We start from the raw sequence: 14,207 nt of genomic DNA on the forward strand, positions 1-14,207 counted from the left end.
CGAGCAGAGTTTTGACTGTTTCCGCGATTACGGAGACTAAAGAAAATAAAGACGAGCGTACCATTTATGATTGTATCTTATCGTAGAAGAAATAGGTATTTATATTTTGTCGATGAATATATTTCCTCTGCAAGTGTAAACGAGTGCGATTCTTAATCTGGGGGAGGGGATACTCTGTGTTATTCGGAGATAGATATATTGTGTTAATATCATGCTATGGGTTAAAATTTTAAATTCACTTACCAAAACAAGTTCCTCTGAGTAACATTCAATAAATTCTGAAACATTTATACTCAACTTATTTATGGTTAATACTATCTATGTAAACATTAGGAAGATATAGTACTGTATAAATTTGGGAAATTATTATTTATATAATATAATAAATATGGACTCAATATGGTCGATATACTACATGTATCTTCGGTCAATATCTGTCATCCTGGGTCATTATAAATGCATATTGACCTACATTGAGTCCATATTTGTATAATAACGAGATAATTAATTCGTTATAACGAGAAAACTATCTCGTTATAAGGAGATAACTTACTCGTTATAACAAGTTAACTAACTCGTTATAACGAGTCAAGCTAAGTCGTTATAACAAGAAACTAATTCGGTATAACGAGATAATTAACTTGCTATAAGTAATTCGTAATAATGAGATAAAAACAAGTCGTTATAACGAGATAATTAACTCGTTATAACAAGATACTAATTCGTTATAACGAGATAACTAAGTCGTTATAACGAGATAGTTAACTCGTTATAACGAGTTAAATACTGTGAAATCACTAATTTTTGTGGGGGTTTAATTTTCGTTGTTTTCGTGGTATGAGACCCACGAATTTATGTCCACCACGAAATGTAAATTGTCATATGCACAACTACTAAAAAGTTCTTCATCCACGAAATCAAATCCCAACGAAACAACATTTTTTCCTCAAACCACGAAAATTTGACCCCACGAAAAAATATGTGATTTTACAGTATTTTTTTTTATCTTTTCAGAAGATCCTATCCGGCTTTCGTAAAATACAATTACTAGTATATATGTAAAAATATATTGAGTAAGTAATATAGCACAGATAACTAGTTACATAACTTACTCGAATACAAAGTAAGCCAAAAATAGGTCCATTCACATAATCTGTCGTAAATTGGTTTTCCTATTATTATTATATTTCTAAAAGATCTTAACGAGGCTGGAGGGTGGCAGCCATTTCAGACTATTTCGATCTCCTTTAAAAGGAGAGCTCCATATAAAGATGTACAAAAATGATCAAAATTCAAAACTAAAATGTATGATTTTTTTCTTTGCCAAATGAATGTTGGCAACTTAAGATACCGTATCTAAAAAAATTGTTAAATCTGATGGTTAATTTTTAGTTAAATTGTTGACCCCCAGCCTCCTTAAATATTCATAATAATTATTGAATTATGTTCTAAAATAAATATATGTACAAAATAATAAAATGCAAATTCATTTTCAATGAATATTTACAAACGATTTTATTATAATAATTTAGTATTATTACGTTAAATAAATCCTTTGAATACATCTAAAATGTTTATGAGTTCTTCTATGACTTCGAAATACACATTTATAACTAGAGCAAAGCTCGTTGCAAAGCAATGAGTAGGTCTTCCATCCTGTTTTGACCGGAAGTGACGTCAACAAAAGAAAGCAATGAGCTAAGTTGTCTCCAGTCACTCTATACTTTTCATTTTTGCATCAAAACCTTAAAAATAAACTATTTTTGGCTGCTTCCGGTTTGACCAGAAGTGATTTTGACGGACGGAAAATTAAGTTTTATGGTTCCAGTGACATATGTTACCCAAAAACTTGTCAAGAACGGCAAAAATATCCATTTTCTGATGACTTCCGATTTGACCGAAAGTGACGTCGCCGGACGCATTTTGATGACTTCAATAGATTAAGCTTGACATTTTGAACAACTTTGCTTCTTGGACGTATTACAAATTCTAAATACTTTTTGAGATATCTGGAAAAAAACCCTCTAGATCCCTTAATTTAGGGGTCAGTCCTTTTTCTAATTCTGCACAAATTTTGTTCTATATGTTTTCACAAAATATTTTTAGTTTAGAAGATAAAAAGCAAAATATGTGTAAATTTTCGCTTTTTTAGGCGTTCTAATTTTTGACCCCTATATAGCGCCATTTTGAATAGAGAAATCGAAAAAACAAAAAACGATGTGCACAACTTCAATCCTTCTATTATCTAAAATCAGTAGAATTTCTGCTCCAGCTTTAGCCGTCTCTAAGCCTTTGTCTGGAAACGAAAGCTTATAAATTTTCGTTTAAAGGGAAATAACTCAAAACCGGAAGTGAATTTTTGAATTTTAGACAGCTTTCTGATAGAGTTCTTCTGATAGTAACTTCTAGTATCTCTGAAAATTTGACCGAAATCATTTGAGAAATGAATGAGATATGAGGCTTCAAAGTTGGCGCCTAGGAAGTAGAAGACAAAAAATAATCTTTACCAACAGAATCAGTAGAAGGTCTTCTGTTGGAAACGAAAGACCTTAATAATGTAAACCTCTCGACCTATCAACTATACTTTCATTACTTCGAATTTCGCAATAACTAATGTCAACGTGTTCACCTGTCAGCCATATATAAAGGCACGATTATCAACAAATGTACTTTTAATGACATCACAGTAATATTGAGGTCAACCTGTCCGTTTGTCAACCTGTCAGCTAAACAGACATTGTGGCATGTTTATGACAAATTTTCTTTTATGGCTTCGAAATACACATTTATAATAATGTCAACCTCTCAAACTGTTAGATTTTAGTATTCAAATACGATAACATGAAATAATGTAGACAATATCTAATGCACAAATATTTAATATTTGAAAATTTTGAAACGTTATCAATTAAAGTTGAATATTTTGAACTCTTAATCAAATAGTACTTTATATTTGCTTAATAAGGGTAAACTGTTTGTTGTCATTCAGAAGAAAATTAATTGTGACATTTATTTGCATCATTTAGTGAATATACCTGAAGAAATATTAAGAAGGGATATCGATGCTAGAGAAAGGTTTTTGAAAAACTTCAAGGAAGAAAATGTAAAAATGTTTCGTGCCGAGGCATGATAGTTGGATGTGCAGGTGCAGGAAAAACAACTCTTCTTAGAAAGCTTCATGGAGGAGGTATAACAGATGAAGATGAACCCACTGAGACAACTATCGGCCTTGAGGTCCATGAAGATTTATTTATTATTAAGGAAAACAAGTTAACAGGTGATATTTTCTTTTTTTTCAAACAGTGTAATATATGCTATGTTTTAAGCGAATAATAATGCTTATTAGAGCAAACTAAAGTTCCATTTCTAATCCTTTCGAATAATACCGCATATGGTTCTCATTTGTGGAAAAAAAGGTCCAATATCAGGAAAGGTGCGTTGAAGTTCTTTAGGAAATAGTTTAGCATGCTTAGAATTAATGTAAACACAATAAAGAGATGACTACCAAATGATTAGCAAATGAATTACATTTCACCACCATCTAAGTCATCAAGTTATTGAAATGTTAATATATATTAATGTTTAGTTTTATGAAATGTTTAGGAAATAATTTTGTCAGGAATTCTCTTTTAGTTTTATATTAATATGCTTATTTTCGTACTTGAACAGATTTTGCGAATGTTGACAACAGTAGAAATCCATATCTTGACAACAACGTAATAAGCATGACAGACTTCGCAGGACAAGTGGCGTACTACGCATGTCACCAGGTTTACCTCTCAAGAAGAGCATTTTATATCGTGGTTGTCGACATGTCTAAGAAGCTTGATGAAGAAAGTCGAATGTACGACACAGATCGCCATTATCCAACAGGATCTTTATTTCACTCATGGACTTATGGAGGTAACTATCATTGTCATACATGTAACCAAGTCAGGCATATTAACATGTCCATACTACATCCTTCATTACAAACGTGTATAGTATAATTTAACTTATATGCAATTATTTAGCCTTAAAAGTAAATTCGACCCACAAAATGTCTTATTTGATCTAGCAAATATGTAAATTTTGAAAAGGGCATTAGAAAATATGTTTTGGGTTAACTCCAATCTAGAACATTGACACATTTCACATGTTCAACAATTTCGTCTAAATGGTGTATTATGATATCGAAGTAATTTCTAAATAGCAGCATGATTGAGGTTTCTGAAAAAATGCTCAAAATTAACACAATTAATCCTGGTTTTCACATAGAACACAGTCGTTACCGCAAAGTGTTGAAACAGAAAAATAATTATAACTGTCCGAGAAAAATTTACAATGAAAATATCTTGCGGTAACGAGTGTGCTCATGTTGAAAAAAATAAAATAAAATGTCATTGCGTGTAAATATGTTGAAATTAAATTTATTCAGACAGCTAATAAACGAACATTTTTTTCTTGCATGTTTAAGAATTTTATTCGGAAGAACACTTCCCTTAATTCATTGGTGTGTATGAAAACAATGAAAAGATTAAAATTGAAATAAGAAGCATGATGCACATACATCCTATTCTTTTTATAACATTGTGGATTTTCAACAGATCATTATTTTTAAGAAAATAAAATGAAAATTTCACCGATTTTCTTTTTTGATTTACAATGTCTCTTTTTTATTTTACGGTTAGGTTGATACAAAATGGTTCTTATATAATACTCATCACTTTGTCATAGCACAGAATGAAATCATACGGTATAGTCACTAATTATAGATTTTGCAAATGGCTCAGTTAAGTGGGAAACATTCATTCAGCAAATTATGTCATTACACATTTCTCTTGAAAGCGAGAGGGTACGTGAGATAGTAATCGGTATGTCCGTCCGTCTGTCCGTACGTCCGTCCGTCTGTTAAGCTTTGGAATACCCATTACTTGCGTCTCCATATAAGTGAAAAATTCTCTAGAGGGACGTTAAACAATGTACAATCAATCAATCTATCTTAACCAACTGAATGAAATTTGATGGAGACTTTCAGAGAATCTTTATATTATGATACCATTGTGCACTTCCTATTTTGTGTTTTGATCCGATATTTTGGGTTTCATGAAATAAGTTATTTGCAAAGGTTTAGCCCATTTTGATGACTTGTCTCCTATCACATTTTAACAAATGACAAAATTACATTTTGCAGTGATAAAATATTTTGTCTTTTTTGTTTCAAAGGCAACATACTGTGGTCATAAAACTTTATGGAAAAAACAATTATCTATTCTTATTTGTTCTTTAATTTAAGCGTGGCGACTGTGGTTTCCTTTGCGCAATATTTCGTGCATCATAGTAAAACTTTCTTTGCTTAATTATTAAGATTAAACAAAATCAAGATACGAGGGTTGATCCAACAGAAATATCACTGTGTCAATATCTTTAATATTTGGCGTCATATTATCAAATATAATATACCAAAAGATGCATAAAGATAAATCTAATTAAAATTGAAAATTTCATTTGATAATGTATACTTGAATTAATTTTATAGACGTTTAAAATATTAAACATATGGGGGGTCGCCGCTTCACAACTAAGCGTCACGTTTTAAATTGTAAATTGTTATACTGAAATTGACAAAAACTTTAAAAAGCATCTTAAGAAAAACATCTAATCGCCCAATATTTTATAAGAGAAAGTTTTACATTTTCTAATTTTAAGTTGAAAATAAAATGACGACATTGCTTTTTGATCATAAACATTGTTGTTTTCATCAGCTGGATTGAACAAAAGAAATGTCGAAATGGAGAAAAACCGCTGAAACGATCTGTAATGTGTTTTTGCTTCAAAATGGGGAAATCGCCCGTAGAATTAGTTACGATGATAAACAGACACACAGAGGATAGAATGTAAATAAGAGACTTGTTCATAGATGATTTCAGCGATTTTTAGCAGGTCAAGTGTCACTGAATGATCAACAGAGGACAGAAGGACCGAAAAGGGGAGGTAGGAAGGAAACGGTCTTGAAATGGTGTCTGACATTGTCCAAAAAAAGAAGACGGTTAGAGGGTTAGAGCGATATGAGAAAATTTAAGCCTGTATTATAGTACTGTTCAAAGAATTTTGACAGATATCTAAATTATGTATAGACCGAGTGTACAATGGGTGCCATTAATTCTTTTTAAAAGAGAAATATATGTTTATGTGTTCGCGAATCTAAAATAAATTTAATGAAACGAAGGGGAAGCGTTTAAGGGTATGACGACGTTATTTAGGTGCCGCAATTCCATAATTGCATTTTGTATATGATTCGATATTTTGAAAAGTATACATCATTTTAATTTGAAATTTTCAGGGCTGATTTGTAATATATATAGCCATGATCATTTTTAATTTCGTTAATTTACGTCGACTAGTGGCAATTTTATCGAAGTTGTGACGTTACTTTTTGATCAACCCTCGTATTACAGGTTTAAAAAATGTAATTACAATATTATAAACTAATTTTGTCACTGATCAGTATAGGTCAAGGCCGTTACAATGTGTTATTGAAGTTATGATAAACGATCTTAAAGAAAGGGGTAATAAAAATGATATTAAATAAAAAGTAATGCAATGTAAACATACTGTCTTGAAATTATAAAAAATATAATTTATTCATTTTTTCTATTTTGTTTTTCATACTAATCCTTTGTGTTTGTCATATTTTGTAGTACTCTATAAAACAGGAAAATCCGTTAATTTTTGGCATTTTGCCCCCTTCCTCCGGTAACAAGACGGTAGAATTTTGTTTTTCTTACATTTCATGAACATTTCAGCATAACTCATCAAATATCTTAGTTTGAACAAGAAGTCTATTTTGGTTTTTGTATAATCTGCTTTAAAGTGCTAAAATTGGCATTTTCCTATATAATACTATAGTAAATGTACCTGTATTTTGAGACAGTCCCTCAAAAATACCTGGACAGTAGATATCCCCCAAATTTTGATTGTAGACTAAAGTTAATGTAAGTTATGTATGGTATAAAAATGAAGAGTATCGTAATTGTGGTTTTCGGATGATAAAACCCTAGACACCCCCTTAAATTTTGTATGCATAAACATTTGGGTAGGTAAGCCATGAAGAGTCATACTCAATCGAACAATAATGTGAACTAAACATAAACATGAAATCAAAAATCACCACGGAATGCAATTTTTCTTATATAACACTACCGAATGATTCCTTAACCACGAAATTAAAACCTCATGAAATGTCATAATATCTAAGCATGGACACCGGTATTACCTCCAACTTGCTATTTTTTTTCCGGAGACTACTATTACATCATGAAGAATCATCTTAAACTATATTATTTGTGACGACTTCAGAAGTTCACATTCTTTCCTATATGTTACAAGAACTCATTAGAGGAAAATATTATGTTCAAATCAGATATTATGTGAATTTGTAAAAGCAGTATTATCTCAAGTCATAGTGCGAAGAAACACTTTATGAATTAATGCAACAATGATTTTCTTTTATTTAAAAATATATTTTTAAAAATCATTGAAACTTATAATTTATATATTATTTTCCGTTTATTTGAAGACTACTTTCACTTTTGGCTGCAAACTATAAACACTTATTGCAATGATGGAATAACACAAAAGGATCCGAATCACACAACAGTAATCAAAGACTCCAGAGCGAATGTCAATTTTCAACCGGTAATTCTTGTTGCCACCCATAAAGACAAGCTGGTAAGAGCTGTTTACACTCAATTATCAACCTACATGTATATTTAATTTACATCTGAATAAAATTATATTCTTTACATAGAAAAATTGAAATAATCATACCATATAACGTATATTTTCTGAGATTTTCACAATTTTTTAGGAAATTTGGGGATGGGACATTTCCCCAAAATACAATCGTAAAATATTTCAAATATGCCTTCAAGTATTTTTAACATGTATTACAAGTGGTGCCTATGTTTGACGAATTGATATTATTATTAGAGCATGGACCCATTCATATTTCTTGTAAGTGCAGAATTGTAGCACTCCTACAGTGTCCTCAAATAAAAAAAAACCTGTATATTGATTGCGAACAAACAAGTGCGCTGTTTCCACGATTTATTTCTCAATGTTTTTTAAAGATTATCTAAAATTATTTCTAACCGTGTGATCAACATATTCTTGCACTCTTTCCAAAATAAAGCTTTCATTATTATGATTACTGTTGTTAATCGCTCTTCTGCCCTGGAACATCGAAAAGTTCGCATATTGATACTGCTATTTGATTTTCAAGATAATTCGATCCAAACCGCCCTGTACAGATGCAAACTACGACAGTAAGGGGAGTAAGGATTTTTTTTTTGAAATCTAGATTTTTTGCAATTGGGGTATCAATTTGGAAGAATTAATTCAGAACCTTGGGAACATTTTTGTACGCAGAATTTTATGATTTTAATGGGTGGCACTGTATTTCTCCGGTCTGTCAATATTTTTTTTCTAGGAGAGTTAGAGTTCTGCAGCTGTAATACTTGGAATTCAATGTCCTTAAAAATGATGCGTCTGCAAACGTATTGATGGATATGTCTTAGATAGCAAGAAAATATGGATGACATCAAACCCCTACAACTTCATAATATACAACTGCAAAATATTGCAGGATTTGTCTTTTCCTCTGTCTTTTGAATATTTTGAATGTTTTATAATAAATACATGCATAACTGCTCGTTTTACACGATATAGCTTGAATTTCCCGTGAATGAAATATATGGAGATAACGAACAGTATTCAAGATTAAAGTCCATAAAACATTACAAACACTCTAGCAGAGCAAAATCGGACCTTCTAAACATCAAAGGTGGGATCAGGTGCCATGGAAGAGTAAGCATACCCTGTCGACTGGTCACATTCGCCGTGTGCTTCTTGTCATGATCGTGAAATAACGGGAAAACCCGTCATCAATTAATGTACATGATAAATAAATGATTAACAATTAGTATGAAGATATCATTCAAATCGGATTAGTTACGCGTTAATGCACATGCCATGCCGCATGTGATTTTATACGATCAACTTGGAGTGGTTGATTATGCAACTGTTTGTTTAAGCTTTGAAAAATACCACAGGAATAATTTTCATGGTGAATAATTATGTTTATTTTATATTATGACTTGAATGTAGTTATAATTACTATCTCTTTGTTAGATTTTCTTGTTAAATAAAATTAAGAATAAAATAATGTACAATAAAATATTTTAGAATAAAAATTTTAATTGTTGTTTGAGTTTACTTGTACTGTTACTACTAGAATTTTTCAGGTCAACTAAGTAAACTTAGGTGATCTATTGCTGTTCGTTTTTTGTTCTTCGTCTTGTGTTGTGCAATAACATTGAAACATTTTTTGTCCGTCTTCATGAATTGACATTTGAACATTTTCAGCTTACTCTCTGCAACCACTCATTGACAACCAATTGCAATCAAATTTGGCATAAAACATCTATGGTTGACGAAAAACTAAAAAATGTGAATTTCATGGTCCCTGACGCCCTGGGTCGCTGAGGGGTTGGGCAAAAGCTACTAAAATAATGCAACCTTTAAAAATCTTTTACTTTACTCCTGGACATCAAGACGTCAAACTGTTTGCAAGACTGTAATCAGCTTATTAGAGAAACACCGACATCTTACGAACGAACGTAACTCTCCCTAACTTCCCGTATCTCTATAGTTTTCTCGGGACCAGCAATTGTACCCAAATAAAGTTTAAAATCGGAAATTATAAGTATATGTGTAAAATAGAATGGATAGTGTTTTAACCACTTGTATTTGAGTATTTGAGAATTATTCATGTCAACATTTTTGTAATCACTTACAATGTTTTTAAAAAACGAACAAATAGAAGAAAATACACCGTAATACTTTAGACGGATTTGGAAACACGTTTGTCATGCGTCAGTGATTAAACGTATATACCAACTACTTGTAGTGGCCGCCTATGGGAAAAGGTTACTTTTTACAGCTAGCTTGAAAAAAATAATAAATCCGTGCAATCAAGTAAATAGGTATAGTGCGCTTTATAGTGTCTTGTATTGAGAGAGAGAGAGAGAGAGAGAGAGAGAGAGAGAGAGAGAGAGAGATTCTTTTTTAAATTTATCAAAATATCACTTCAAAGAAATAAACGAACATTCATGGTAGACAGTATCTTCTTAGATGATGTATTAAATGGCGATCTTAACTAAATTATCTTGGGCTGCTTTTATCTTAAATATTTGTAACAGGCCTGAAGGAAGCAATTTCAGTTCGGGGGAGGGGGGGGGGGGCACAACCAAACATTTTAAGTTTAGAGTCACTACCAAACAATTCCTTGGGAAGCCATGAAAGATTTTTTTATTGAGGGGGCACAAGTATACAGTAGATAAGTTTTTTTTAATAATATTGCATTGTTTATTTATCGCTATCATTAGGGGGGGGGGGGTCATCCCCAACCCAACAACCCCGTTCCTATGTACATGTATACTAGTATCTGTTTATATACGTGGATTATAAAAAAAGCTGAAAATATGCATTTTTTAGTAAAGTTCTTTTCTTTGTCTCAAATTGATGCTCTACTTTGTCATTATTTGTTAACCATGCATTAATCGTCAACATATAACATCAGAAGATACACTTTATACTTTTGACCACCGAAAGTTAAATATACATGATATAAAAACTTTAACCGAAATTATAACTTGCTTCATCTGTAAGGAAAAATATATATCACCATCTTGTTGTAAAACAAAAACAAAAAAAATTGATTCTAGAATACCGACAAAAAGATACCGGTCTTTTAAAAGGGTGAATAATATGAAAACGTAGTTGTCACTTAGTTGTCAAGGCATCGTTCAAAAGTATGTGCACACATATGCTTATTACAAGTGCTTGTAGACCAAACAACTTCCCCACCCCCAATATTCATACCAGGTCCCGAGATATTCATATTTTGTCTTCTGTCATAGATTATCCCTCTAGTAATTTACAATGTATTTCATATGATACATAGAATTCACCTTTTATTTTAAAAATCATGCTCGTATAGTATCATAAAATCACCTATATTTTTTTAACTGCAGGTATCAATATTGAATGTTGTAAATTGTAAATGTTATTAATGGAAGAAAGCCAAAAAGTTATCTTTGGACCCGGATTCATATATATTGGGTTGGGTGACGGAGGGGGAGGGGGTGAGGGGGCATTGGTCCTATGATGGCATGATATATGCTCTCATATATCTTATATTATGTCAAAAACATAATTCAATAAACTTCTATTTTTGCGCCAACCCCCCAACCCCCCCCCCCCCCCCTGCAAAAAAAAATTATTTCAGCCTGCCTGTTCGTCTTATAATTCTGTCCATCTGTTACAGTTTTGTTTCAAGCAATATCTCGTGAAGCCTTTGAGCTTTTACAAAAATGAAATCAAATCAATAGCTTTGGGTCTTAGGTGTTAAAGGGGGGGGGGGGGGGTTGAGAATTATTTGAAGAGGTTTAAGATATATGTTTGTAAAAAGAAGCTTAATCAACCGACAAATAACGAACTGGAATCCCCCTCGATTTATAATATGGCTTTAATACCTGTATATTAAAGCCAAATAAATTTTATTTTTCGCAGCATATAGTATTTTGAACAAGAATTTCTTTTAAGTTTTTGAGTTTTTGCAATTTAATTTTAGACCATAACTCCTTATTGTCCCGACCGCCCATAGTTAAGCACACCCCCCCCCCCCCTAGATCCGCACATAGTATTACTAGTATTTATTTTTATTTCATGCCACAGAATATTTTTTTTTTTAATTTTCCTTTCATTTCCCTTCTCGAACCCCTTTGCTCGTTTAAATGTCCATTGAAATGTATTGTAGTGTCACGGTAGCGACTACGACAAGACGTGGCTTTGAGGTATCTTGTGGGGATTTTATCTGTCGAAATCCCAATAAAATTGAAGAATTCAATAATGCAACCGTGAATACAATAGAGTACAATGACTGATCCCCATTTTTAGTTACGTTCGTTCGTAAGATGGCGGTGTTTCTCTAATAGCAGATTAGAGATTTCATGTAAAAACCATACTTAACTGAGATTCTAGAAGCACTTTCCAGGTATTTTGGAAACGAACTTTCCATCTCTACAAATCTTATGTTTTGAAATATCCCGGCTTATTGTTGTTCTATGGCATCATTTTTGTCACGAATAACCGAGGATATGCCGACTGGGATACGTATATGGCTGACTGTTTTCGAAAGAGAATATCATCGATGAAAATAAATTAGCATACCTGTTTAATTAATTGAACTCTATGAATGAATATATGACCGATATCTGCTTTTAAACTCCATGTTCACGTATCCTTGTACATGCCGTTTTAGCCAAATTCTCTTTACACGAAATGATCAATTCCTAAGTTACTTGATGTACACATATGACGTCATCAATGGTAGATTTTAATAAAAATGACAGATACAGCATAACACAATGTAAACATTTTATTTTTGATAATGTTTACACGTTTCTATTAATTTTTTAAGAGTTAAATAAAATCTCTAATTACAAAATTACGAAAACTTGTGTTTTCAAATTGACGATATAACATAACTTACTATGACGTCATAATGTAGCACTGATTTATGTCAAGTGTAGAATATTTTGTTATATCCTTATATAAGTTGAAATAAGCTACGATTTCTTATAATTTATTTGCACAATAAATAAGTACTACTTTAAATTCCCCGGAATAAGGCTTCACAATGATTCAATTTTAAAAGTAAAACGTCAATAGTAATCCGTTTTTTGTCTAACTCATTGTGACGTAGTCAAGTTATGTTATCAAAATGGATAATTTGACCTATACAGATCACGTGGAAATAATTTGCACAGGTAAAATTAAATTATATGCGCTATATTACGAAAACCCGCTGTGTCACTCAAGTAACTTTTGATATATAGCTTTCTACGACGTCAAAATACACAAGTGAATAAATATTATGTATGCTTTTGAACTATATCAATTCTTAGAACTTTTTATATGATATTCAGCTTTCTATACATTTTTTTCACAATGTATTTAGGAATGTAGGCACTCAACATTATGTTACAAAGAGGAACTATAAAAGTTAGAAGTTTGATTATGTTTAATAGCATAATACCAGTTCTCATATGTAAATTTCATTGATACATATTCTGAATGAAAAAAGTAAACATAGATTGTTATAATAAATCGTAGATTTTGATGATCCTACCCTGTATTATATATTGTTTGTTTTATAGTGCAACCGCAGAATTGAAAACGCAAAAATTAATATGCTATTTTTAGGGGTTAAATTGAATAAAGTTGAACCGCAAAAAATACCCGTTTTATATTTCATTCTTGTTCTGCAGGTAGAGATTCATTTTCTTGAAAACCCATAATCGAACAGAACCTCATGTAACATTTATCTTTAACTTTCTTTGTACGTATATATCACAACTCTATAGGAACAACTGGGCTGGAATATACATTAAAGAAAGCTTATCTTAATACAATGTTTTCCAACCAGTATCAAATGTTAGGAAAAACAATTTAAATCTTGTTATTTGAGTAAGGTTTTCAAATAAACTCATTATCTTAGATTATATATATTGAAAGATTTTTTAAACGTTATGTCAAAGACGTTCCTAAATATACCTTGCACTGGAATAAAATTATATGTTTTGTGCTGCCTGGGCAGACTGACAATACGCGGCGAAATAAAATTACTCGCTTTTATTGCAATGGTGCTGAAATCCATTTAAAATCTTTTGATCACCCGGTCTTCGTGATATTCTCGCTAGGTGATGAAGAGCTCATTTGCAATAAAAAGTACTCAGTGAATAATAGGGAATCAATCAGTATACTGTGACATAATACACACTGAAAAGACTTTGACATTGAATTTATTGCCTGTACTTAACAAATATTTTAACATTGGCCGGAGAAAGCATTAAAAATACCACAAAATTCCCAAGTATTAACCAAAAAGTAACTAGAAATGTATTAACCACAATTGCAAATCTATGCATTTGCTCAGTTGATAACAATTTTGATTGTCATGCGTTTTGATTCATAGCTTAATTTTGTTTATAATGTAAGATAAGTAAAGTAGCAAATTTTCTGAAAATTGTAAATTAGAAGAAAAACAGAACCAATAAATTGGGAAAAGCATTGTGTTTAATCTGGAAACTACTCACATAGTT

At 31.6% G+C, this 14,207-nt stretch overlaps 1 protein-coding gene across 1 annotated transcript; it reads left to right on the forward strand.

Moving 5' to 3' along the window:
- Window positions 1–3,126: 3,126 nt before the first annotated feature.
- Window positions 3,127–7,710, forward strand: LOC134283405 (probable serine/threonine-protein kinase roco5; the record flags this gene model as incomplete). The annotated part of the gene is made up of 3 exons (XM_062765854.1): window positions 3,127–3,277; window positions 3,670–3,903; window positions 7,559–7,710. Coding segments are annotated over exons 1-3 (537 nt in total), but the record flags the coding sequence as incomplete, so codon positions are not given.
- Window positions 7,711–14,207: the final 6,497 nt, after the last annotated feature.

The sequence above is a fragment of the Saccostrea cucullata genome, unplaced genomic scaffold (assembly GCF_032062105.1).
Source record: "Saccostrea cucullata isolate Sc308-1 unplaced genomic scaffold, CSIRO_AGI_Scuc_v1 ctg9249, whole genome shotgun sequence".
NCBI lineage: Eukaryota > Metazoa > Mollusca > Bivalvia > Ostreida > Ostreidae > Saccostrea > Saccostrea cuccullata.